This window comes from Dipodomys merriami, unplaced genomic scaffold (genome assembly GCF_024711535.1).
Source record: "Dipodomys merriami isolate MVZ:Mamm:240054 unplaced genomic scaffold, mDipMer1.0.p SCAF_30, whole genome shotgun sequence".
Classification (NCBI taxonomy): Eukaryota; Metazoa; Chordata; class Mammalia; order Rodentia; family Heteromyidae; genus Dipodomys; species Dipodomys merriami.
In genome coordinates, this window is record NW_027204493.1 from 20,161,600 (window position 1) to 20,188,622 (window position 27,023).

A 27,023-nucleotide genomic window follows, 5' to 3' on the forward strand; every position below is an offset into this window, starting at 1 on the left:
ATGGGCTTCAACAGGAAGGACTGGCAGGAGTTGGTAACAAGTAGGGATGGGATGGCTAGAGAGAATTGAAAGATTTGCAGTTTGGTGACATGCATCTATAACTTTTAAGAAATAATTTACTATACCCAGGAGCCTATTCTTATTTTCACACTTTAATATGCCCTCATAACCTATTCATATAGGCATTTAAAATTTGAACATATTTCCTGTAGAAAAAAGTAGACATGAATATTTATTTGCTCTCTAATTCCTTTTTATTTATTTATTTATTTGGGTCTGGTCATGGGGCCTGAACTCTGGGCCTGGGCGCTGTCCCTCGGCTCTTTAGCTCAAGGCTAGTGCTCTACCACTTGAGCCACAGCGCCACTTCCGGCTTTTTTTCTTTTTGCTTATGTGGTGCTAAGGAATCAAACCCAGGGCCTCATGCATGCAAGGCAAGTGCTCTACCACTGAGCCACCTTCCCAGCCCCCCCTTTTTTATTTTTGTAAATAGCTATTTGAATTTTTTAAATTATGTTTAATTGTACCAAGGAGTTGTCATTCAACAAAGCAGTTTATGAATGTAATACAACTTGGTCAGTCACCCCTTCCACCATTCTCTCTTAACCCTTAATTTTGAAGTCAGTTGCATAGGATAAGAGAGATACAAATGTAAGTAGGATACCCTATTGGTATTTGGGCCTGATACAAGTCAGTGCTCAGAGTCATTTCTGTCTTCTGGTACTCCCCATACCACTAACAGTGTTAGCACCAGTGTTTTTGAAAGAGCATTACTGGGGAAATTGTGAGAAATGTAGTCTCAGACCCCACTCAGTCCTGCTGAATTAGGAACTTGGGGCGGCAGCCAACAGTCAATACTGAAACAGAGCCCTCCAGATGACCGGTGTAACCTCTAGTTTGAGGCTTGTTAATAATGGCTCTCAAGAGTGTGATTTGTACACTTGCCTTTGGTTATGAGTAGGCTCCAGATAGAGTAGGACAGGACTTATTTAGGAGGCCTCCTCTGGTTTTGTGAAGGCTACAGTAAGCTCCTAAATTAAATAGGGAAACCTTCATTTGTTCTAGGGAATTTTGAAAGCAAGTACTATGTATGTATCACTGCTTAGTAGTTGTTTGTAAATTCAGCTGTTTAAAAACAATGCTATGACTCAGTACAGATTAAGTGAAAGGTGTTGCTAATACTGGGTTTGAACCCAGGACCTTATACATCCTAGTAGTTGGGATTACATATATATTACATATATATTACATATATATTACCCTGCCTCTTTCACAGATCCTTTTTAAAAAAATTAAATTACCTTTTAAAATTAAATTATCTTTTAAAAATAAATTATGTAAAGAGTTTCATATCACATATGGACATTTCTTTGTTGTATTTGGCTGGTTGGAGTTAATTGTTGCAGAAGACTCTGATATAGCATGCTAGATACCTGACATAATTGATTTTGTGGATATTTGTGTTAGGCATTTCAATTTTAAACTATTGTTATTTCTGTTTTGTTAATATTACCATCGTTACATTCACAGCCAACACATTTTAGTTGAAATCTATTCTCATGTGCTTTTAATTAAAGCATGATTGCCTGTGTTTAATATTGGTTGGCAAAATGAAATTTAACTTTTAATTACAGATTTTCCTGTAGGAGTTTCAGCTTTGAGTTTTTCAGTCACGAAAATGTTTTAGCGTTTGGGGCTGGAATGTAGCTCAGTGATTGAGAGCTTGCCTTCCATACTCAAGACTGACTTCTAGCACTACAACACACACACACACATTTGAATTTAGCACTTTCCTGAAATCCAAATGAGTATAATGTACAGAGTTACAAAGCAAAAATTGTCTTGTCTATGAGGGTAGTTTTGGTCATTGAATAAAAGTGTGGGGGTGCACATCTCTCTCTCTCTCTCTCTCTCTCTCTCTCTCTCTCTCTCTCTCTCTCTCTCTATATATATATATATATATATATATATAAACTGCAAAATATGCTCCATAATAGTGTGATAAATATTTTAGCAGAGGGAAGACAGTAAATTTTGCAGGTCAGTGGAAGAGTTTATGCAAAATACAGTGCATGGAAACCTACATTTATTACAGCTAGAATTCAAGTCTGTTGTTGGCATAAAGTGGCTAGAATAGAGGATCCCTATCTTATTACTCAGTTCTGAAATACAGACTGGGATCTAGACTTTTCAAGACATTTCAGTTTATTAAATAGATTTGGTTTGATGTAGTACCATTGGATTTTCTTACCTTGTTTTGGAGTGCATTGGCCAACTACTTGTGCTCTGATGTATTATAATATCACAGTGAACAAAAAGCATTGCAGTATTGAGATCAAGGAACATACTGATCAAAATCTTGTGTATCAGGATTTCTTATTTCCAGCCTAAGGTTCTTACTGTTTGATCCCAGAAGCATTTGTGTCAAAAAATGTTGTTTTAGTGATGGGGAACAGAAGTGAAGAATACCCAAGTCCACTGTAGGAATGAGCCTGATCCAGTTTTCTGGCATCCATACCTATGCTTAGCCTTAACTTAAAAGTTATTTAAGCCCAGTGCTGGTGGCTCATGCCTGTAATCCTAGCTACTCAGGAAGCTAAGATCTGAGACTCATAGTTCAAAGCCATCTCGGGCAGGAAAGTCCATGAGAATCTTATCTCCAATAAACCACTCAGAAAAGTGGAAGTGGCACTGGGACTTTAGTGGTGGCTTAGATGGTAGAGCGCTAGCCTTGAGCTGAAGAGCTGAGGGACAGCGCCCAGGCCCAGAGTTCAAGCCCCACGACGGACCAAGAAAAAAAAAAAAGTTATTTAAGTAGGTGAATTAGGAATTGCCCTTCTTCACCTACACTTGATACAAAACATTAAAAAAAAATTCCCTTGCCACAGTTTGTTGATTAGGAAGCTATGACTGATAACTTGTTGAAATCTCCTGTTCTAAATTGTCAACCCAGGGGGTGTGTTCCATCAGTGATGATCCACTAGATAATATTCATTTCTTGTCTTGATATAACTAGCATTGACTGGATAGAAACTGTTTCTATTATCTCTGCTAATGGTATCTGCTAATGGTAGAGCACAGTGGTGTGGATAATCAAAATAAAATGACTTGTATCTGTACTGAAAGTCTCTGTGTGTCATCAGAGACAAATTACTTATAGTCTTGTAGTGTCATTCGAAGCACAAAACATATCAGTATATAATAGTGATCTAATAATAATGTTATTTAGATTATTGCATATTGTATGTCTCCAGACATAAGGGAAAAGAAGTTTGTGTTTCTAAAGTATCATTTTTACAGAAAGATACAAAGTGTGCACCTAGCATGTGTCTCCCATTTTAGAACATAGAAGCATTCCTGCTTTCAGTGATATTGAGGGCTAGGTTTTCTATGTTATAGATATATTTATTAAAAACAAAGATTTTTTAAAAATTACAGCTGCATGTTAATGTCTCATATTGAGGAACCAAAAGTAACAGAAGATGAAGAACCACCCACAGAACAAGATAAAAGGAAAAAGATGGTAAGTTACAAAACCACTGTCTAAAAATTAAAATTTTTATTACTATTATTCTTTTGTAAATATGACAGTTTCCAATGATCTGTTTGTACATACACATATTCCCATGCATACATTTATCCATCACTTGCAGGAAAATTAATGTTAGGTATCTGAGTTTTAAAACTTGGGAGTATATGCTCACCAGGTAAGTTATGTTCCTAGTCTAGAAAGTAGACCTAAAATAATTGTTGCATGTGTTAGAAAAACTGAAGCTTTACTTTTTTTGTTTGTTTGTTTTGTTTTGTTTTTGTCCGGTTGTGGGGTCTGAACTCTGGGCCTGGGCACTGTCCCTCAGCTCTTCAGCTCAGGGCTAGTGCTCTACCACTTGAGCCACAGCTCCACTTCTGGCTTTTTTCTTTTTGCTTATGTGGTACTGAGGAATCGAACCCAGGGCCTCAGGCATGCAAGGCAAGCGCTCTACCACTGAGCCACCTTCCCAACCCCCTAAAGCTTTACTTTTACTTAATAAAAAATAAAATTCTCAAACCATAAAGTTAAAATGCTTAATTTTCTCTTTTGAGGAAATTATTTTCATTCCTTATTGCTTTTTTGGATCTCTGCAGTGGACTTTTCCTGGTCTACATCTATTATAATAATACCCTTGAATAAACTGCTACCTTGTTTTGAAAGCCACTTATTTGCACTAGATGAATCATTTTTTTTTAAGTGAATAGGAAACATCAAAAATACATTGCTTTTAGAAAGCCTTTAATTGTTTAATACTTACTTTGACCATGAATACAAAAGTAAGAGCCTTTGCTTTAGTATTTCTTGCTTGTGTTATGTCCTGTTTCCTTTGCAAATGAAAACATCAATAGAACCTACTCATAAGTAGAATACATAAATGAAAACATAAATTGTTTGTGGAATAGCAGTAAATACTACCTACTAATTTCTTATTTGTTTCTGTCATTTTTCTTTGATCAATATATTCGAATAATTTCATACAAACCCTCAATATATGGCTAATACTGGCTACTCTAATAGCCTTCTTTTTTCTTTTTTTTTGGGGGGTGGTGGAGTGGGGTGCTAATGGGGCTTGAACTCAGGCCCTCAGGTTTGCTTAGCTGGCACTCTATCACTTGAGCTATGTTTCTGACCTGACTTTTTGCTGGGTAGTTGAAAATAAAGTATGGTAAACTTTTCTGCTGTGCTAATTTCTTACCATGATCCTCTAGATTTCAGCCTCCTGAGTATCTAGGACTACAGGTATGAGCCACCAATGTCAGGCTCTGTTATCTTGTCAAGTATGTTTAGTTTATTTCATTTTATAGCTGCCTCCTCTCTCCCTTTTTACTTCCCTTTCCCCTTAAAATGGAAAAAAGAAAAAGCAAAAACAAACACCATTCCAACCAACAATAAAAACAAAAAACCCTCATGTTTCCCTTTCCTGGAATTCGTTTTGATAAATTGTATTTTAAATGTTCAGAGAAATTGCACCTTTGTGAGGGGCATTTGAAGATAAAATTCTATTCCTTTTTGTGCTGTTAGCTGTGACCTTGAGCCAGCCACATTGTCTTTCTAGATCTTTCTAAGTTCAAGAAAATTAGATTAGTGAATTCCCTTGGCATATGAGCTGAATTTTTAAAAAATCTTTTTCAAAGTTCTCAATACCATTTTTATCATTTCCCAACATATTATGTTCATAGTATACTTCCAGAAGTTTCTCTCCATTGGAATGAGACTTGTTAATATAGTATCCTGAACTTGTGGCAAGTTTATTTTCTTTATGTACGTTTTCTTTTTTTATAGCCTCTTGATATAACCTTGTTTGGCTTTTCTCCACTCCTACTCCCACCCATCATTGGATCTATCATTGGTGTTAAATAACCTATGATAATATTTTTCTTAACAAGACTCTTAACGTGTAAATGAATAACACGTATTCAATAACTAGCTTTTGTGCAGACACATTTAGTTAATGTGGTAGATCTGCCCTTTATAAACTAAACTATCCAAATGTCAGAACATCATATAGTAATATGGTTTTCACTCTAGCATTATACTTTTAAGGTGAATGAATGATTGACTTAAAGATTAGAGTAAAACTATATTTTTAATAACACTTAAAATTCCTTGATTCAGTTTTGGGATACTAAATTTTATTTTTTTACTTATTACTATCTTGTTAAAGTTGTTCTGATTATATGTACTATTGATTTCTAGAACAACCATTACCATGTGAAGTTAATTAGATTGTGGTGTCATCTCTATTAAGATCCCCAGTGCTTTAGTCTTTTGGATACGTTAAAGGTACTACCCTAGTTTGTGAGAGATGGGGGTTAAATAGCTTAATATTAACTGTCTAATTATGAATATCATAACTTACAAATGCTAGTTTTACTCATCTCTTCAGGGTTACAAGTATAAATCATACATTATATCATTCTTTTGCTGAAATGTCTTTAATACTAGACTTTTTAGAGAATTATGCAATTATTTTGGTTATTTTGAAGGGAAAGGAGAAACAATTGCTCATAGGTGGTTATGACCTATGGTTTTTAATGTAGAAGCAAAGGTTTCATTTATATTTAAAAACGACTTCCCTAAGGAAGAAAAATCTAGTGCTGTTTAGTTAGAAGGTTACACAAAATAAATAAGTTTAAAGCCAACCTGAGTAACATAGTAAATTCCCCTTCACAAAAACCAAGGGCTGTGTGTGGATATAGCTCAGTAATAGAACATTTGCTTACCATGTGGACATGTGCAAGGTTCAGCATCACAAACAGGGGAAGAAAATAGCGTCAGATTTATCCCAAAAATCTTAGAAAAATTCTGTTGCAGTAGGTGATTTGCTATTAAAAACTGCAGTGTTGCAAGTGACATTAACAAAGTTTAAGAAGATAGGAAATGGGCTGGGAAGGTGGCTCAGTGGTAGAGCGCTTGTCTTGCATGCATGAGGCCCTGGGTTCCATTCTTCAGCACCACATAAGCAAAAAGGAAAAAAAAAAAAAAAGCCGAAGTGGCGCTGTGGCTCAAGTGGTAGAGTGCTAGCCTTGAGCTGAAGAGCTGAGGGACAGCGCCCAGGCCCAGAGTTCAGGCCCTACGACCGAATCAAAAAAAAAAGAAGAAGATAGGAAATAATGAAATAATCCAACTGAGATGCAGTAAAGTTACCCATAGATAACCAGACATTCTCCTGTGGTAGCAGTTCTTCCTGTGATAGAGTGAAAATATTAATCACAGAGGTTAAGACTTGTTACATCAAGTGAATTCATAGTAATCAAAAGACATTGGAAGAGAAAATTCTGTTGCAAGAGTCTTTGGAATTAAATAAAGTGATGGCTCTGAGTTTTTGTTTTGTTTTGTTTTTTATTTGAGAATTCAAATTAATTGCCTGGTGGGGTCAGTGTCCTTATTGAGTATTGACCCTTTCTTACTTGAGTGGTTGCTTTTAAAAAACCTTAATCAGAGTTTAGTAACTTTGCTGCTTTTCACTTGGAAACTTTGGCAATGTAGTATTTGCTGAATGTAAAAAAAAAAATTAGGTGTATAGAGGAAGAATCTGGATGATTGGGGAAATTTACAAGAACTTTTAATTATATTTGTGGTAGTTTTCCATATTTTCATCCCTGCCTGATTTTTTTCTCAGTAAACTACCAATAATACTAATTGTGTGTGTTTTTTTAAAATAAGGGATCTGTATTTCAATGTAGACAAAATTAAATATCCTTTTTTAAAGAATTATACTATATATGGAAGTTACCATTTTGAAGAAAATTTTAAAAATTGTAAGCCTGTTACTAATTTTAAAACCACAAACAAATGATTATATGAAGCACCCTTTTCCCAAGAAAACCTTTACTAATATGGTATGTTATATAATTGTATACTATATTATATAATACATTATATTCTGCCGAAGGAGATTCCTGGGCAGTTGTGTTGAAATGCTCTTTAGCATGTTTTGTTCCTTTTAGGATTTTATTGCCTTAAGTAGGACAAGCTCTTGGCCCACGAGAAACTAGGCTAATCAGAACCCTAATCAGGCCCTTGTATTCAAAGGGCTATAGAAAACTGAGGCTAATCAATTAGTCAATTGAATGAGATCTTCTGCCCTGGGATTATTTTAGAATCCCTTCAAAGGAGAGAGGGAGAAGCAAAGTTGGGAAAGAGACTGCAAAGCTGCATATAGAGGAATTCGTTTTGCTTGTCTGATTGTCTGGCACTTCCTCTGTATCCACAGCTGGCCCTAAAGGATCCTGTGCACACGGTATCGCTGCAGCAGTTCATCTATGAGAAGCTCAAGGCACAACAGGAGATGCTCGGAGAACAAGGCTTCCAGTCCCTCATGGAAACGGTGGACACAGAGATTGTCACCCAGCTTCAGGAGTTTTTGCAAGGATTCTAAGAGCACATGCCCTGTGCCGGCTGCCACAGCCGAATGAATACCCTAGCCCCCCCACCTGTACGTGCGAGCCTGCTGAAGTGAAGTTGCTGTGGAGGTGAAGAAGGGAAGACCACACATTATTTTTAAACTACAAAGTATAAATGTAAATCCCACATAACTAAAATCACAAACCTATTCCTTAAAAGAATTTAATTTTATATTTATAAAAGGCCCCATGTTTACTAGAGGTACATTTAATGACAATAGCTGCTTAGTTTCCTGGTAAGAAGAAAACTGTTTGATTACCTTTTAATCATGTGCTTTTAACACAAGAAAGTGAAGATTAATGTCTGAGATGTTTTCTGCAACAAATTGGTTAAATTTGGCTGCTTTGTCCTTTTTCTAAGTCAATGAAACAAGTTTGAAAAAATAGCAAAGCTGTTTAAAAAGTACAGCTAAAGAAATCTGTGCACCAGGCAAAAATACATATATAGTGACAAATGCATCTCTAAAATGTCTTGCAAGGGAGTTCTGACATAGAACACATGTTTTCTCAGACAAATACTTATATTTTCTTTCAAGTAATTAGATAGAGGAACTAGTAAAGGCACTTTTTTTTCTCATTTTATCTTCATTAACTATATTTAGTTATGTGCATGTACACTGTAAGGCCCCCAGCAGTGAAGCTGTGGTACAGCAATACCAGATGGGAGACCTCCGGTCTTGTCTTGGTCCTCATTCCTTTGTTACTCCTGAAGGCCAGCAGCCCTGTGTGGGTGCTGAGAATTACTGGACAGCGCCCAGTCTCCCATGAGCCTGTGACAGGCAATCTGCAGGGCTGTCAAGCTTCACTGACATGGGTCTCAGAGGATCCTGCAGCAACCCTCGGGGTGGCAAATACTGATATCACCAGTCTTCCTTCCTTTCTCCATCATGCAGTACCTAGTAAGGGGGAAAGGAAAAAATAGAGCCTTACTTTGTTTCACTTGCCATTTGTTGTATTTTAAAGTATTTTTAGGAAATACTTAAAAGCAAGATTGGAAAATGTCTTATCTTTCTACAGAAAGTTGGATAAAGTATGTAAGTGTGGGAAATCCACTGCCCCTTTGTAAGCTGTGGAACCCAAGATGTCCGGGGATATTTGATGTTTTCAGCAAGAGAAAGAAAATGTGGCCCAATTAAATTTTCCAAAGATACCTCACCTTTGACTGATCTGTCTGATTATTTTTCTTGCATAAAAACTGCCTAGTGAATTAGAAAAGGAGGCTCTGCTCCTGCTCTATACTAGTAGGGGTAGTACTGCAGGAAATAGATCTGAGTTACCCTTCATTTCTCTTCATTTAAAGGATGAATGCTTCTTAATGTGATATGTTTTTGCTATTATTCAGCCCTCAGTACTGATCTAAGAATGAATCTTCTAGGAGGCTTATTTTCATTTGAAGCATTATCTATCTCTATTAACATAATCAGAGACTCCCAGACATGCTCTGGTTCTTCAGTTTTAGTAAAATTACCACCTTTCCAATTCCTGACAGATTTCATTATAGTGCTATAGCAAATGTTACTAAAGCAGCCGCTTGGATGAAAAGGGGAAAAAAAGTAAAAACTTTGTCTTAAGGGAAGAATTTGGTTCATTTAAAAGAATGTATAGATTAAAATAAGCTTTGTTAAAAACTCAGAAAAAGAATAGATGTGTATTGAGTTTATGTGCTCAGTTTGGACATAAAGATGTACAGAATTCTGTTCATTAACACAACTTTATAGCAAGTATATTAAGTTTTGGCCAAACAGTTTAACTACTGACATGAGGAATGATGGTTATTCTGTAAACATATTCTTTTTCAATGTATTTCCTATTTCAGACTTCTAACCATAAATGGAGAGTCCTTGATTAGTCAAAGATCCTTAACAACCAGGAAGATTGTGCTCTTTGCTCCAGTTAATGCTTACATCCATCCCTTCTGGGCCTATCTGTCAGAATTGGTTTACTTAGTTGTGCTTTGATGAACAGTCTAATCCAGAAAGAAATGTGGATGTCTGGTCATCTAGCCCTTTTTTCCTTCGAAGTGAAACATTGACTTTTATGACACTTTAATTTTCCAGTCGGGCAAAATAGTATGCAAGGAACTGTTGGAAGATTTGTGAGCATAGGGAGGCTTAATACATTTCTATCTGTTGGCCACTAGGCAGGTTTTAAAGTAGAAAATTGGACTTTTGGGCTAGAGTGGATTTTTCTTGCAAAGGGTTACAGCAATAAAAGCTGGAGAGAAGGCTGTGAGCAGAGCTGTGAGCAAGCACTTGCTTTTTCTTAATAGCTTTCACCTGAAGCTATATTGGCCTCTCATTCTAAAAGGGCAGGTCATTTCCACAGTTGTCTCAGCTAGCCCCAGAGTGGTTTGGTTTCTTTTTTAATGAATGTTACAACTTAAGCAGTAATCTGGAAGAGTAAAACTTTTTAATTGACCGAGATGTTGTAGCTCATAAAAATGTTCACTGAGTTCAGAAATATATTGACAGTCAGCCAGGGAAGGAATGTCTGTAACATATTTGGAGGTAATCACGAACTAATTATGAGCTCCATTTAGTCAAGGACAGCAGCTACATTTAGTTTTTTCTCCTTTTTTTGATTGAAAGGCACATGTCTTGTGCTGGCTCTGGCAGTGAAATCAATACCTTGAAATGGCCTTTTCCTTTCAGCTTGTGTGCACCCTACTTACAGCGAGCGCATTGCAGTATTAAGCCAGGTGAAGCACATCCAGGGTCTTGCTGTAGGTATCAGGGGAGGCTGCTAAAGGTACACAAGCAGGATATATGAAAACCCAGACAGTGAAGTAACAGATGAGAGAATGGATTGTTTTAAAAGGCTCTTCCTTGTAAATAATTGCTAAAAAGGAAGAAGGTAGACTTTATTTTCTACTAATAAAATTGCAGAACAGGAAAGACAAATGACTTATTCTAGCAGGATGATTTCACAGATGAAGAAACCTGGGTCCAGAAAGGTAAGGCCTGTGGCCCTGCATCCTGTGCACTTATTTTAACATATTCCCAATTATATTTCTTTTTTTTAATTGCCTAAATTTACAGTAACATTTTAACTAAAATAAATAACTCTGCTTTCAATTAACATTTTTTTTGTGTGTTCTATAGGTATCTTCCAATATGGTATTCCCAATTCCTCTCTAAGGAAGATGCTGTCATTTATTTCATTGTGCCATATGAATACATTATTACTCTAAACAATTATCTTTCAGACCAATTAGGAATTTTGAAAAACCAAAGATAATTTGACCTTCATTAATTTCTGATGTTCATCCTGAAACTGGAGTTGCTCTAACTCCAGGAGTTTCTCCTGGATTTTTACATGTCAGATGCAAGCACTGAACTCTACACACCAAATAAAGAGACATGGTTAAGGACAGAGACAGGAGATTTATTACATGGCAGCCACAGGAAGACAGCACTTCAATACATCTTTAACTGCCTTTGGGGTACAGACACAAGCCCCACACTCAAATGACAGGGAACTGGGGCAGGGGACGAGAGGTAGGCATAATGAGTGAACAGCCCATAACAGATGTCACCCATTTTACCATGATCTCAGCCTTTTCTTTGGAGGAGTTCCAGGGAACAAGTTGATCACAATTACCTGGTCATTGTCTCCTGGCAGTCTGACCAGAACTTTTGACTGTTCTCTTCCTTGGGGTACTGTTGCGTTCCTTGGGGTAAGTTTTCCTTTTCCTACAAAACAAGATATTGTTTTGTAGACATTGCCCATCTGAGGGGCAGTTTCCCATAGTTACAAGATGGGTAAATCCTTTCCTTCCTTCCTTCCTTCCCTTCTTCCCTCAATTACTCCCTTTTTTTCCTCCCCATCCCCCTCCCACCTTTCTTCCTTTCCTCCTTTCTTTCCTTATGGCTTGAAACTTCTAACTTTCTTGTCTCCTGAGTCCACAGTATACACTCAACTATATGTGCAGTTGCTGATGAAAACCTTAATTATATGTGCAGTTGCTGATGAAAACCTTAATATAATTTTTACCTTTATTCCTCTAAAATTAAAAATCCCCTCTCCAGCTTAATTCTTTAAGACATTTTTCTATCTTTGGCTCTCTGCAGTTTAAATATGATTAGACTAGGTATATTCTCCCCTCAATCCTGTTTATTTCTGTTATAGTGTTGTGAACTTGTAGCATTTACATTAGGATTAGTTCCTAGACTTTCTGTGTCAGTTTACATTGCCTGTTTATTGCATGTTGTCTGCTTTTCCCATTTGATACCATTGTGTATCAAATGTAGTTATACCATTATGTATGTAATGTAGTTATTTCAAACTCCCTTCTGACAAGTCGTATTAGTCCAGTTCTGAAGCTCACTAGGTTTTTCTGACTTGCTTGCGGTGTAGCATGCCTTGTAGTTCTTGTGGCTGGCTGTTCATGTAATAATAGAAACTGTGGTATGTTGGCAGGGTTAGTGATAAAGTCTAGGTACTGCTCTTTGATGCACTAATGTTGTGGCTTCAGTCTCCTCCAGAGCCCTTGATTTGTTTTTCCCCTTGACTTGGGTTTACCTGCCTCCCCCTGAGGGATCCAGTGTCTTGTGGCCCTTTCTGTGGCCCTATAAGTGAGGTAGGGGTCTGGGTCTGGAGAGAGAGTATTCTTACTGCCTGATTCTCATGTCTGTATTTTTGTTTTGTTTTTGTTTTTTGTTTTTTTGTTTTGTGCTGTTCCTGAAGCTTGAACTCAGAGCCTGGACACTATCCCTGAGCTATTTTGCTTAAGGCTAGAGCTCTACCACTTGAGCCACAGCTCCATGTTTGGCTTTTTTTTTTTTTTTTGGTAGCTGATTTGAAATGAGTCTCACAGACTTTCCTGCCCGGACTTTGAACCCCGATTCTCAGATCTCAGCCTTATAAATAGATAGGATTACAAGTGAGAGCTACCAGTGCCTGGCTAAGTATCATGTAGTCTTTGTGGGCCTGAGACTTTCATTTCTCTTCTTGGAAATGTTAGCCTGTCCTTCTGGGTAAAACAGGAAGAGAAGAAGGAGCTGGTATGTGAGAAGTGCCCTTGCCCCTCCAGTCAGTGCATTGGGAGCAGGCTTTGGTTGTGGAGCAAACTCTGGGCTTATTTTAGTGGTAGTGGTGGTACTCTTCTCCTTCTGCCAGAACCCTGCAGGAATCCTGTGATCTTTGCCATGAGAAACCCATGATGCAGAAACTGCATAGAAGCAAGGGTTTGCCTAACACCAAGACTGTGATCCTCCACATAACCTACCTGGTTGCTTGCCAGAGCTCCCCTTATCCCACATCCTTTAAGTAGATCTGAGCTATAACTGGATTTCCCATCATGACACATTTCAGGGAGACAATTTGCCTTGCAAATCAGTTTTCAGTCTGTCCAGTTTTTCTTGTAAGAATGTGAAAAGACTCCAAGTTCTTTGTGTTTTAGCTAAAACAAGAAATCTAGTCTCCATATGTCCTTCTGTTACATAAATAATCCAACGTGGTCATTAGGGAAGTAAAATTGCTCAAAATTCTCAAATAATTTAGAAGTAGCAGTGTAAAAACATAAGTAAGAACTAAGCTTCTTACATGGTCAGTGGCTTTTTCTTATTGTTCTTTTGAACTCAGGCTAGTGTTGTACCATCTGCTCCATACCATTAGCTCACTTTCCTTTTGGTTATCTTTCAGAAAGGATCTCACTGTAGTCAGGCAAAAAGAAGGAAACGTGATTATGACCCTCCTACCTGTTATTCTGTTGTAGCTGGGACTAGAGATATGTATACCATCATGCCTAGCTTGTTTGTTGAGATGGAGATTTTTATGAACTTTTTCCCCGGGCTGGCTTTGAATTGCTTTTTTTCCAATCCACCTCCTAAGTAGCTAGGATTACAAGCATCAGCCACTGAGCCCCACCTTGTTTGATGTGTTGTTTTTTTTTTTTTTGGACACAGAACCTTAGAGGGCATACTTACCCTTTCTAGCCTGAGGGGGGTGAGGAAAAGGGTCTTTGCCAGATACCACAAAATCTGTGATGCCTTGATGTTGGAATCATTCCACTTTCACGTGACACATATTATTGAATGCCTAGATAGAGTCAGCCAGTGTGAAGTGCTACAATGAAAAACAAGAGCAGACAGCACTGGTTTGTTTGTATCTTCTTTAAGCACAGGTAAATTGGGCCAGTGACCTGGAGCTTTGAGCATGGCTGCTGCAGATCTGACTGTGGGCAGGCAGAGGTAGCTGCAGCTGTGCTGTGGAGGGGAGTGGTTAAAGAGGCAATAACATGAGGGTACACCAGAGAGCCATAGAACGTCTTGTTAGAGAAAACAGCACACAAAGGTTCAGGGGCAGGTGGATGAGGAGCAGTAGGGGGCAGAAAGAACAGAAAGAACAAAAACATGGTGCTAGACCTCCCTCTTGGAGTCTAGAAGGGCAGGTGAAGCCTACACCACAGGATGTAGAGGGAGAGTGCAAGGGATGGTGGAGCGAGACAAGATGGGGACGTGACTGAGGTGCCTATGTTAGAACTGTTGTATGCCCTGGAATAATGGGAAAATGGAAGAAACGAGTAGCTAGAGAAATTGAAGAGGTACTGGCAGCAGGAAGTGATGATGTAGAATAGGACGATCCCTCCTCCTGTCCTCTGGTGTGTGACACTGCCCAGCAGCATCATGTCACTCAGCTGGGGGCAGAGAGGTCAGGCTTGGGCAGACGGTGCTCCTATTAGGCCAAGGACACATCATAATGTGTGCTTGGATAGGACAGATAAGAAACAATGGAAACTAGGCTGCAAAGTAAAGATGAGAAAAGGTGGCGTTGCAGGGTTATCACAGAGGGAACAGGTGTGGCTGATGCGCAGCTTGGAAGGACTGACAGGTGTGATTGGAGGTGTGGACATCACTGTTTCCCAAGGTGGAATGGTCTCTGAAGACAGGGGCTTTTGAGTGACTGTGTGAGAGACTTCTTGGTGCAGTTACTTATCCTTTTCTCCTCCCTCTGCAGAGCCACTGCCCCAAAAGAAGAAGGATTTTGTGGTGGTGCTTTCTTTACTAAAAAAGAAATACTGTGCAAATCAGTATGTAAAATGCTAGCACAGATTCTGCCAGCATAGGTGCCCCAGGAAAGCTTTTGAGCAGACTTCTTTAAGGACTAGGAAATGTCCCACAGGCTGCACTCTGCTTGATAATGGATAGCGTTTGGCAAAATATGAAGTACTTTAAATAACGTTGTACTCACAGCCATTCCTTCTGTGAGGCTGTGTCCAAGTATGTAAGCCACATTCTGACCATTGCTTGATCTGTATTTCTCCACCTTTTCAGAAGAACATTCATTCTATAACATGAGAAAAATTAAAATTGCAGCAACATCCTGAAGGACTCTGTAGATTTGCTTAGGTTATCCTGACAAAGCACCACCAACCAGATGGCTTACAACAAGCATAGTGTATTCTTACAGCTCTGGTGACTAGGTAGGTGTTGGCAGGATTGTTTCCTTCTGTGACCTGTAGGGACAGCCTTCCATGTGTCTTCTAGATCTTCTGGTGTTTGCTGGCATTCCTTTGTGTTCCTTGCCTTGTCTCTGCTTCTTATCACATGGTCAACTTTCTGGTGTCTCTCCTTACAAGGACACTGCCAACTTGTATTCAGGTCTGCCCTACTCCACTATGACCTTATTTTAAGGGATTACATCAGCAAGGGTCCCACTTCTGAATAAGATCACATTCCAGAGTGCTGGATCTAGGCCTTCAACATTTTTTTTTGTGGTGTGGGGGAGGGGTAGAGAAAGCAAATTTAACCCATACAGAAGCCAACTAAGCATTCACATTCTCTATTCACATTTTCCTGTTAGTATGTCTGATAGTTGGGAGCACCAATACTGTAGATTAATAACGCTAATCTAATAAAATCTAGGGGCTGGAGTGTGGTTCAAGTAGAAGTGTTTGTCTAGCAAGCTCAAGGCTCTGAGTTCAAGCCCAATATCACCCATAAAATTATACATAAAAATAATCTAGGTCTGCATGTACTCAGTTAGGATGGGATGAGTTATGCCTTGGTTTCTGGCCTAAACCTCTGCACTCAGCCTGGCTGTCCAGGGGCTGGAATCGGAGCAGACAGGTGCACATGTACCTCAGCATCCTCAGGCTTCCAGCAATGGAGGTGAATGTTCCATCTATGAATGTAGTTGCCCCAGAGTCTAATTAATTTCCAGATTAAAGGTGTTCGCTAATGTCCATCTTTTTTTTTTTTTTGGTAGAGAGTTGACAGGGGCAGTGTTAGGGATTGAACTCAGAGCCTTAAGGTTTCTAAGGCAAGCACTTTATCACTTGAGCCACAATCCAGACCTTATTTTTAAGTTCTATTAAAGAATGACCAGGAACCAGGATTTGAGTTTCAGGTATCACGAAGCAGTGCAGTGGTACAGAAGGGTTCTCCACCAAGCATGACAGGTATCTTTGGGAGAAAACTCCTACATTAGTGTACTTTTAAAATATCCTTTTCTTTGAACTAAAACTCTGGGAAAACTCAAGTACACCCAGAGACATTCCTGACCACTGTTTTTATGATGCATGACCAAAAGCATTGCCATTTTAAGCCTTCAAACATACTCTATTCAACCTGTAATGGTTTGAATACAGAAGGTTCCCCACAGGCTCAAGTCCCCAGGCTTGGTCCTTAAAGGGTGGCACTATATTATAAAGTTCTGGAAACTTACGGAGTTGCAGGAAGCACATCATTGGGTGAATAACTTTGAAGGTTACACCTGGTCCTTCCTTGCTTTCTGCTTCCTGTCTTCCATAAGGTGATCAGACAACCCCCATCTCCCCACATCCACTGCAGTAGTGTTCTGCCTCACCATAGGTTCAGAAACACTAGAGTTAAATAAATCTTTCCTCCTTTCAGTTGGTGTCTCGGGTATTTTAGCCAGAGGTGACGCAACAAGCAAACCTAAGCTAACACATTAACTTGGATCTGAGCATGCTCCAAAAGGTGCCCACTGTTTTTCCTTGTTGAACTATGACCTTAAACTGAGCATGTTCAGCAATGTGCTACTTAGAAATGAATCGACACCTAAAGTGCTTTCCTAGTAGTATGCATAAACTTCCCAACTAAAGTCCACACACTAACTTTGTTTGAGAAGGATACTGCTTTGGATATAATTCTCATGCTTTCTCCTTACTTAATATAAATCTTTCTCTGTTCCTTTATGGCTTTGTACTCACCAAGATATGTATGAGCCATTGCATTAGGTCACAGAACTGGATTTGGCAGTCTGAAGATAATGCCAAATGATTTGTAATGAGTTAAGTACACTAGATTATACTTGGCTTAGTTCATGATTTGGCCACTAGAACAACACTCAATGGAGCTGCTTAAAGGACCTCTGACTCTGTAATCAGATATACCTGACCTTGATTCTAGGCACCAAATCCTCATTTCTCCAATGTGGTATGCAGGATAATACTTCCTCCCCAACTTGTGCCCTGTTCTCAAGAAACCAAGTCTGTTCATGTGCATGGCAAAAGTCTGTTCATTTACAGAGTCTGTGATGGAAAGAGTATTATATTGGGGGGGGGCATCTATTTACACAGGTCCTTAAAAGCAGAGGACACTCCTCAGCTGTGGTAGAGAGAAAAAATAATGAAGGGAAAGGAATGCAGGTGGTCCCCACAAGCTGGAGAGGCAGAGGAGCCCCACATGAAGGTAGCCTTGTCAGTGCTTTGGTTTTAGAATGTCTCATCTGCAGAACCATAGATGTGCATTCTTGTTTTAAGTCATTGTTTGTTGCCATTAGATAAAGGAGCAACAAGAAACTAAGGCACCCACTTACTTGCTGCATGGCTTTCTGAGTCTTGTTTCCTCATCTGTGCAATGTAGAATATGTGTGGACCAACTGGGATGAAGTGTGCTAAGTCCCTTGTTAGAAGTCCAGTTCTCAGGATTCTGGCTATTGTGCCCTAGTTCCTGGCCTGCAGTGCATGTCCAGATGACATTAGGTGAATGTCTGATGGTGTGCTTGCTCTGTGCTCTGCTCTTCCATGTACCAGCAGCATCAGGCTTGCCTCCAAACTCATTAGAATTACTGAATCTCAGGTCTCGCTGCACACCAACTGATTCAGTCCACGTTTAACAAGATCTCCAGGTGATTGATATGCATTTTGAAATTTAAGAGCTACTGGATATTCTCTAACACCACAGGTCTAACAGAATAGATTGCTAGGCCCAGGATTTATGGGCATGAACTTTCAACATTTGAATTGTTTTCTTTTTCCAGTTATTTTCAGTACACAGAGGGTTGACAATCCCTGAAATAAATGCTTAGAGAAGTACTCTACTATACCTTTTCCTCTAAAGAAAACAGCTAAGCTTCGGCAAGTTTTACTTATTGTCATATTTTTACAAATTATTTAAGATAACATTAAAGAAAAGCAGAGACAAATTCTCAATGGCTCAACTGTCAGATTCCCATTCACCTTCCTCCTGGGCACTTGATTCATAAGACTCACCCCCTGCTTCACCTAGAAGTAATCCTCAGACAACTCTCAAACTGTGGACTGTTGCCTTGAAATCTGGGCTGTTTTCTCTTTCAGAAGAGAGATCCAACTGCAATCACAACTTACAATGATTAGATAACAGATGAGAGATTCTGGAAAGCACTCTGTTCCAGGAGTACTGCATCTTCCCCCACTGTTGAGTGCAATTATGAGAAAACTCAGCAGTTTTAAGTAGGGCAGACCAGCCATGTCTGCAGGTGGCCATGATCTTGGAGTTGTACTTCAAGAACCCAAACTAGAGCAGCTGCTCTGCTCTCCAGAGCTCTCAGGACAAGAGACATAGAGGTTCAGGCTCCAGGCAGAATCCATAGACTGCCTAGATTCACACTCTAGCCCAGGAGCCTCAGGAGCCCCAAGTCTAATCAAACAAATGAAGGCTCTGGATGTCTCTACATTGAGAATGGGAAGGTGGGTGCCCATGGGGTGAGGAGTAGGAGTGGGAGGCAGGGATGAAATTCTTGGACAATTGCCTCAAGCAACTTTGAGACATTTGTGGCTCTTTGTAGACTGGGTATCAAGAATATACCACCAATGCACTGGGCCTCCTCTTATGTGCTGGACCTTCAGGACTTCTTCCAGGAAAAGGCAAGTGGGCTGAGGGTTAGGCCCAACCATGAGGAGACTTAGAGAAAACATACTATTGCTGCCACCCAGGGCTCAGCAAGCCTGCATGTTTACTGTAAGCCCTGATGTAGAGAGAGGGATCCCAAGATCCCGTGATGGCCACGTCCACCCAACTCTTGCGCTTCCCACTCATAATTCTCAGACTAAGATGGTGTCTTAACAATTGGGCTATGTCTTCTTGCCTTTCTGGTTGGATGTTCTATAATACTTATTTCCAGAAACTTTATGTGACACCCAGGGTAGATGGCTTTCAGGGTTCCTGAGCTGTGATGTGATGTGATGTGATGTGATGTGAACACATACTAGTGAGACTCCATTTTTCTTGGACAACTTAATTTCCTAAGGCATGGGGCATGGCTGTCTATGCATCCAAGGCTTCTTTTTACCCTTCCTGCCTATCTGTGAATGCCTGGTCTGCCTAGCCTGACTTGCTGTGGCAGCATCCTGTCTCACCAGACTGATGTGAGTACAGAAAGCCTTTGCTCTGGTAAACCAGGCTCTTTTTCGGTAGCTATGGCTTCCTGTGGATCCACCAGGACAGTGTCTTGACAGAGATAGAGCCTCACAGGTTCTGCTCAGCGGATTCAGAACTCAAAAAACAAACTTTCAAAGCAAAATTTCTGAAAAGCAACTGGGATGGCATTTCCAGACCCAAGTCAGATGTTACTTTCCTTACCTCTGTGACCAAACATCTGACAGGAACAACTTAAAGGAGGAGAGACATAAGGAAGAAAGGCTCACTGTTTCACAGGGTCTAGTCTATGGTGTTTGGTCCTACATGCTTAGGAAGAAAATCATGGCAGCAAGAGTTTGTGAGAAAGTTTTTACCTCATGGCAGACAGGAAGCAGTAAGACAGGAAGAGAGTACAGACAAGATAACTGTAGTGTCTTACTTCCTCCAACTCAGCCCAATCTCCTATTCCTATTTTTCACCAACTCCCAAGAATACCATCCTATTATGAATCCAACAATGGATGAAGTCATTGATTAAGTGAGAGTGCTCATGATCAGACACCCACAGATGGGTTCTAATTATCCCTTAGGCATCTCTCAATCCACTCAAGTTGACAGTGAAAATTAGTCATCACAGATGGTTTCCTCTGAGATGTCCAGGCCTCTGTCCTGTTAAGAAGGTTGCTGATGTTACCACGCCTAGGTTTTCAGGGACAGTCTCATAGGGATGCAGTAGAAAGGGACGGATGCATTAGCTAAAGCACTTGAACCTACTGTGGACAGCAATACCTAATCTCTAGAGAAGAGCCTTGTTCAGCCAGCAATGTAGGTTGATGCTTAGAAGGTGCCAGAAATTACTCTTAAGGGCCTTGCTCACTTTTCCCAAGATCACCCCTCCCCCTAAAGAGAATAATTTGCAATACAAGAGATTAAATGATTTATATGAGCTCACTCAGTGAATAAATAGCCACCCAAACTCTGAGTCAGGCCTGGTGGCCTCCAGGCTCCTTGCCTTTGAAGAGAGAGAAATCAAACTTCCTGTGCTCGTATTGCATCCTCTCCTTGCTCTCTTGCAGAAAGTAGATGTCCCAGGCCACAATGTCACCAAAGTAAGACAGGAGCAACCCAGCAATGATCAGAACTGGGCACCAGCACTGCCTCATGGAATGTGGGGCTTGGCACTTTTCTGGAGCACTTACATAGGGTGACAGAGGCCACAGAAAGCCTTTTTCTTGGTGAATATGTGAAACAGTATGAAGCATTCTCACCCTCTCAGGACCACCTTGTTCACATGGCTGGTCATGAGGTGAGGCATGTATACTCCAGCCAGTGGGGGGATGAAAGCATGGGGCAGACCAGAGAAGCCATCCTACATGGTGGCCCGCCCAGGACACTGAGCTACCTCCACACTACAGCTTCTGCTGGTGATGGGCAGGAAAGGGAACCAAGGAATTCTGGAGAAAGCAGAGTTCAGGTACCTGGGAGAGGGGCACTTAGCTTGTCTCCCTCAATCTCTTGCCACTTCCCTGAGGTCAGGGGTGAAGTGGCCTCTGGAAGAAAGGCTGGTTAACTGCTCTCATCTGAAACCAGATGAGGACAAGATAGAACCAGCTGCGTATATAGGTGAGCTCTTGCTTTCTCCAACCAGCTGAGGTTTGAACACCTCCAGTACTTTTTGTACAGGAAATTTTCGAGGTAGTCTCCCCTCCTGTCCCGGGAACCCATGCAGACTATGATCTACCTCTTTTAGGCTTCCCATTGTAGCTATAAAAACAGTTGTATGCCACCACACCCAATTTCTTTTGTTGAGATGGGAGTCTTACGGACTTTTCTACTAGGAAAACTACCACTAGGAATTATGTTCTTTCCAATCCTGGACTCCCAAATAGGGAGGATGAGCCACCTATATCTAGCTTCTTTGGTTGTTATTGGGCTCAAGACTCTAAGCCAATCACTGTGGCCAGAAGACTGGTATTCAGATGGACTAGGCAGGTCTGAGTCACATGCCCACCTTTGGAACAGGCAATATATCCCTAAGAGTGTGTTCTGAGGATAGAGGAGAAGTGAGGACAATAGTAAATGAAGTAAAAGAGACTCTTTAGCCTGAAGCTATAGAGTGGGTGGGAAAAAAGTGAGATTTGGTCTCTAGAATGTAGACCCAAGTGCTTATTAGTGATACCAGAAAATTATGTGTACAACAGCTTCTCAGCAGATCCATCAATGTTTGCCAAGTTTGCTCACTTCTTTTGTCAGTCCTGGGGCTTGAACTTGGCTTGGGCACTGTCCCTGAGGTTCTTTTGCTCAAGACTAGCACCCCACCACTTGAGCCACAGTGCCACTTCCAGCTTTTTCTGTTTATGTAGTATTGAGGAATCAAACCCAGGGCTTCGTGAATGCTAGGCAATCACTCTACCACTAAGCCACATTCCCAGCCCATAAGTTTGCTTACTTTTAAGCCTATTTGTTGCTGTCTACCTTAAAACACCAGACTCCAACTTTGTTTACTTGAAATGATAAGCCATCAGCTTCACTAGCTTGCTTTCTTTGCTGTGGAATTTGCTAGGCTCTCTCCTCCTCTTCTGCCATTATCTCATGAGAAAGATACTCTCCAGTGAACCCGTCCCATCCAGACAATTCAGGATGTCATCTCTCCTCTCCCGTCTAGACCTGGAGACTTAGTTGGTAGATAAACTTCTCTGATCCATGACTAAGCTAGGTGATGAAGGAGAATTTGTCTTTTAATTCATAAATCTTTTCACATGCTAGACAGTGTGCATTGAATATGTTTAAGTACAGGGAGAACACCATTCATGAACACACACTAAGTATGAAGTCCTATCTATAGGTCCTTATATAAACCATCTTATTTCATGGCCACATTTATTCTGAGAATAAGAGTCCCCCTTTAAGTGGCAATTACTCATCTGAACTCGTATGTCATTCTTGGCAGGAATCCCCTAAAATACCAAGGATGTACAGAAAACTGACGTGCCACCACACTAACTCAATACACTTGGCAACTGGTATGTTGGCATTTTGTTTTAGGGAGTGAAGCCCTGAGGGAGTATTCATCTTTCCACTCATTGGCAGAGTGGTTAAGGAAGACAGGAAGTTGGAATAACAGTGAAAAGGAAATGATGCAGTTCCCTCTCCAGTCAGTCATTTCCTCTCTGTGCCTCTTGCTTTCCCAGAGTGTTCAGCTCTCCACCTCTGCATTTCCTTCCTTCCTCTTGGCTGGCAGTCATGCCACGCTGTCATTGATTGTTTGTTTGCCTCATGTCCTTCATATCCGCTCTTCTCAAGTTGGCCTCCCTTCCTTTCCTGGCCTTTCCCCCACAGAATGGTTCCTTAGACTTGGAGGGAAGCCCCCTGCCCTCCTATTTCATATCTGTTTGCATCACTTTATCTATCTGCCCTTCAGTCTTGGAGGCCTCTGCCTACTGTCGCCCTTGTTTATTCAAGTTCTTGTCTTCTTGTCTGTTTTGAATGATTAGCTTTCTAGTGGAATCTCACTTCCCTTCTGCTTATCTAGCCTTGTCCAGCTTTCATTTCCGTCAAGGGCAGCAGGCTGTGGACTAGAGAGACATGCTTGCTTTTTGTTCTCTGATTTCTCCTCTGTGCCTTTCTGTGTTTGTAATTCAGCTCTTCCATCCCCTAGCTATGTGGGTCTGCAAACTTCCTTTACCTCCCTTTATTTCTGTGTCCCTCTCTGTAACCTGTGATGTTGTGGCTACTTCTCCTATAGGATTCTTAGGAAGATTTAATGAGTCATTTAATATCTAGAACAGGTTTGGGACACTGCCTGACATGTATGTAGCTCTTGCTATGGTGTTGATTGTGGTATTTTATTGTTCTGACACTTCTACTTATAGGAGTTCCTCCAAAACAGCAGATGCAGAGGCAGGTAAGGTGAATGGACAAAGGTTCAGGTGGCTGGGTGGGAGGGAGAGCAAATGCCCATGTCAGTTTAGGTTTCCCACACTGACCCCTTCCATGGATTTGGGAGGAAAGCTGCCTGTTCTTCACGGCAAGGAGCAGACAGTATTTTTGCTTAGTGGATAAGTGATTAAATGATGAATAAAGTCATTTGGGTAAACATAGACTTGATAGAAATTTCTTTTAAAACACAATGAAACAAAAACAAGTAATGCTCAGTAGGATTGGCACTCCATCTGTTTTGTTCCCTTCTGATGCTCCATCAAGAATCCTAAATGCAGTTTGGCTTTTGAGAACATCTGGAATCAGTCAAGCACATATTTTAGGCATTGACATTATCATCTGTATTTTTTGCTGCTTAGTAATGCCTGTCAGCTGTTCATCAACCCTCAAACATGAGGCCAGCCACCAAGTTCCATTCAGACAGGGTCATACCTCAGAGTGTGTTGAGCATACTGTGAGTACATTGTGTATGTGCACCTTATCTTTTTTTTTCTGATTATAATGGTAATAATGTTCATTACTGAAAGGCTGTAAAATAAAGGATGAGTAAACATCAGAAATAGTAGCTCTTAATATGCAATATGTATGTGTGAGAAGTGAAACATATTTACACATTTATATTACATATTATATGATTTATTTTTAAAATGTTTTCATTGTAAAGATACTGTACAGAGGGGTTTCAGTTACATGAATAAGGTAATGAGTCCATTTCCTATTGATCATTGTTACCCCCTCCTTTGTTTTTCCCCTACCATCCCTTCCCTCCTCACCTCCCCAAATCCTCCCCCCCCCCTGCAAAGTTGTAAAGTTTGTTTTCAACATAGTGTCTTTTACATCTCATTGTTACAATGGGTCATTCTCTATCCTTATTTCAGCATTTTGTTATTTCCCTTCCCCTCCTCAAATTAGAAAAATGTATCTACAAGATGCAGGACACTGGAATCAAATACAGTGACTACAGGGGTTATACCATGGGGGAAGAACATACAAAGAAAAAATCACAAAGTACATTAAAAAGAACAATGAGAAAGATAAAATCTCTTATATACATGTGCACACACACACACATGCATGAACTTACTAATATGCACATATTACTCACTACCTTTAAAAAATCAGGTTAGCACCATTTTGAATATACCTTTAGAATACTGGTAGATTTTGATGCTATTATATCCTGAACATTTCTTTCCATCCTTTAATATTTGTATGAATATCATATTTGAAAACAGCTTTTAATATTTGGTGTGTGGGTCTTCGGTCACTGCAGCTCCTCCAGGAAGCAGATACTGAGAGAGGATTGAGTTTATATGAGACATTGAGGGAAATTCCTGTGAAGGATAGAGAAAAAGACAGACAGACAGACAGACAGACAGAGACAGAGACAGAGAGTGCAGAACTGGATAGCTGAGGAAGTGCAGGAGTCCTTTTCTCAGGATGCTGTGAATGGAGAGAAAGAAGGGCTAGACAGGGGGAATGATGCTGCGAGGGTCTTTCCCAGGCTGATGGGGGACAAAAGTGGTCCATTGGACAGTTCTAGTATTGGACAAGAATGGTCTGACTCTAGTGCCCTACCTGCTGGATCGTTGGCTGGCTGCAGCAATGGCAGCATAACCTTACCATGAACAATATGGTGGTTCCAGAGAGAAGCCACCGGATCCTTCCAGTTGACTATGTCTCCCCACAGCAAGTTCTGAGGAAGGAAATCTTGTGGCATAGCAACCTGGCCATCACAGATGCATCACAAATAGTTTACATAATCCTTTATTGTTAGCTACTATGGCCATTTTTATTTCCCTGCTATATATTATAAAATAAATTAACTATCTCTAATATATATCTTTGTGTTCCTGTCTAATAGCTTCTTTAGAGTAGGTCAATACATAGACTTGTGTGTAGATTCAATATGGTGTATTGAAAATGTGTGTGTGTGTGTGTGTGTGTGTGTGTTTCCTGGGCTACTTCTCAAAATTCAATAAATAGTGAAAAAGAATCAATTAACCACCAGAAAACCAGAAGTAGAGCTGTGGCTCAAAGTGGTAGAGCACTAGGCCTTGAGCAAAAATAGCTCAGGGATAGCACCCAAGCCCCAAGTTCAATCCCCATGACTGACCAAAAAAAAAAAAAAAATAGACATGTTCCAAGTTGATAGAGCACTAGATGTTCAAAACGTAGTATACAAAATTAAACAATGTCATTAATATGTTTTATAGTTATATAACAATAATAATTTTGACATAACAAAATGTACTGTTAAAATTAACTTGACCAATTTATTAGAAAAATTTTAAATTACATGGCTCTCATTTTGAGCTTACATTCTAATTCTGCTGGATCACAAAGGTCTAGAAGGCTAATGTTGGCCTGGAATCTGGAGGGGAAAAATGACAGAGACCCATGCTCTCCCTCAAGGTCCCTGCGACAGAGAGCTATGTTCATCAAGTTCCTGGGGTCAGAGACCCAGGCTATACATCAAAGCCCTAGAGATAGGATGAAATTTACCAGTTACCTGAAATCTACTAGCTGAGGGGCCCTCCCTCAGAGCTGGAGTAGTGGCAGAAAACCAACTAGAATAGTGACTCCAAATACATTTTTTTTGGGGGGGGGGTCCGGTCGTGGGGCCTGAACTCTGGGCCTTGGCGCTGTCCCTCAGCTCTTCAGCTCAAGGCTAGCACTCTACCACTTGAGCCACAGCGCCACTTCCGGCTTTTTTCTTTTTGCTTATGTGGTGCTGAGGAATCAAACCCAGGGCCTCATGCATGCAAGGCAAGCACTCTACCACTGAGCTACCTTCCCAGCCCCTCCAAATACATTTTTAAATAAAAATTACTTTTTCTTCTCCATAGATATGTGATATAGTTAAGCATGCATATCATTTGGTAAGAGGCAAGAATTCGTGATTAAGCTTCTTTCTCAACAAATTGATTATAAGCATTAGTGTGCTTTCACCTTATGAATGATCTAATCCTTAACTGTATTGAAAATACTTCAGTGCCAAACATAAATTGAAGGTCTGAGAATGTGAGGTATTTTCTTGGCTAATTTTGTCATATGCTAATGACTTTCCTTTTGGTACAGTGTTTTATTTACCTTCTGTATCTGAATTTATGGCTTGTATTTTTTGGGGGGTGGCAGTACTGACGTTTGAAATTAGGCCTTGTGCTTAGTGGACCAGGGAGTTCCCCTTGGAGTCTTACCTCTTGTGGTTGATACTCTTCATTTCTTCTTCTTTTTCTTTCTTTCTTTCTTTTTTTTTTTTTTTAGAGGTCCATTAAGGAAGACTTCAGCTAGAGGAACCTAATCATTGTCTATTCCTGTCTTCAACATCCTGAACCATAGTCTTGCCTAACAGTTCTGGAATGCCTTAGAAATTGTTCCATAAAATCATACTAATCTGTGTACTTACTTAGCTAAGAATCTATTGTTCATGTGATGGTTTGACAAGAACAAATTACTTAAAAATAAGTATGATGAACTTTTTGTGATCTTAAAGTCACTTGGCACTTGGCCAGGTTTAAAGCCAGCCTGGCCAGAAATGTTTGATTGACTGTCTCCAAAA

The 27,023-nt window shown here is 40.1% G+C and overlaps 1 protein-coding gene and 2 long non-coding RNA genes across 7 annotated transcripts in view; 2 read left to right on the top strand and 1 right to left on the bottom strand.

The window, feature by feature from the left end:
* Ipo11 (importin 11) overlaps positions 1-9,093 on the top strand; it is a 131,216-nt gene extending 122,123 nt beyond the window's left edge. For both annotated transcript variants that reach the window (XM_070041251.1, XM_070041252.1), the window contains exons 29-30: positions 3,439-3,523; positions 7,749-9,093. In XM_070041251.1, the coding sequence (XP_069897352.1) occupies positions 3,439-3,523; positions 7,749-7,913 (250 nt within the window). In that variant the 3' untranslated portion in view covers positions 7,914-9,093. The remainder of the gene's footprint in view (positions 1-3,438; positions 3,524-7,748) is intronic.
* A 38-nt stretch (positions 9,094-9,131) lies between these two features.
* Positions 9,132-25,145, bottom strand: LOC138840820 (uncharacterized). 4 transcript variants are annotated; one of them, XR_011376228.1, is made up of 6 exons: positions 16,606-16,752; positions 15,130-15,225; positions 13,866-14,004; positions 13,483-13,592; positions 11,539-11,630; positions 9,132-10,680 (listed from the first exon to the last, which is right to left on the bottom strand). It is a non-coding gene; the product is annotated as an uncharacterized lncRNA (long non-coding RNA). The 4 variants fall into 4 exon arrangements; XR_011376227.1 differs by lacking the exons at positions 9,132-10,680; positions 16,606-16,752 and adding exons at positions 21,972-22,234; positions 25,085-25,145 and having other exon boundaries at positions 11,302-11,630; XR_011376225.1 differs by lacking the exon at positions 9,132-10,680 and having other exon boundaries at positions 11,302-11,630.
* Positions 11,522-27,023, top strand: part of LOC138840821 (uncharacterized) — a 29,947-nt gene continuing 14,445 nt past the window's right edge. The window contains exon 1 of the long non-coding RNA XR_011376229.1: positions 11,522-11,614. This is a non-coding gene — a long non-coding RNA (uncharacterized lncRNA). The remainder of the gene's footprint in view (positions 11,615-27,023) is intronic.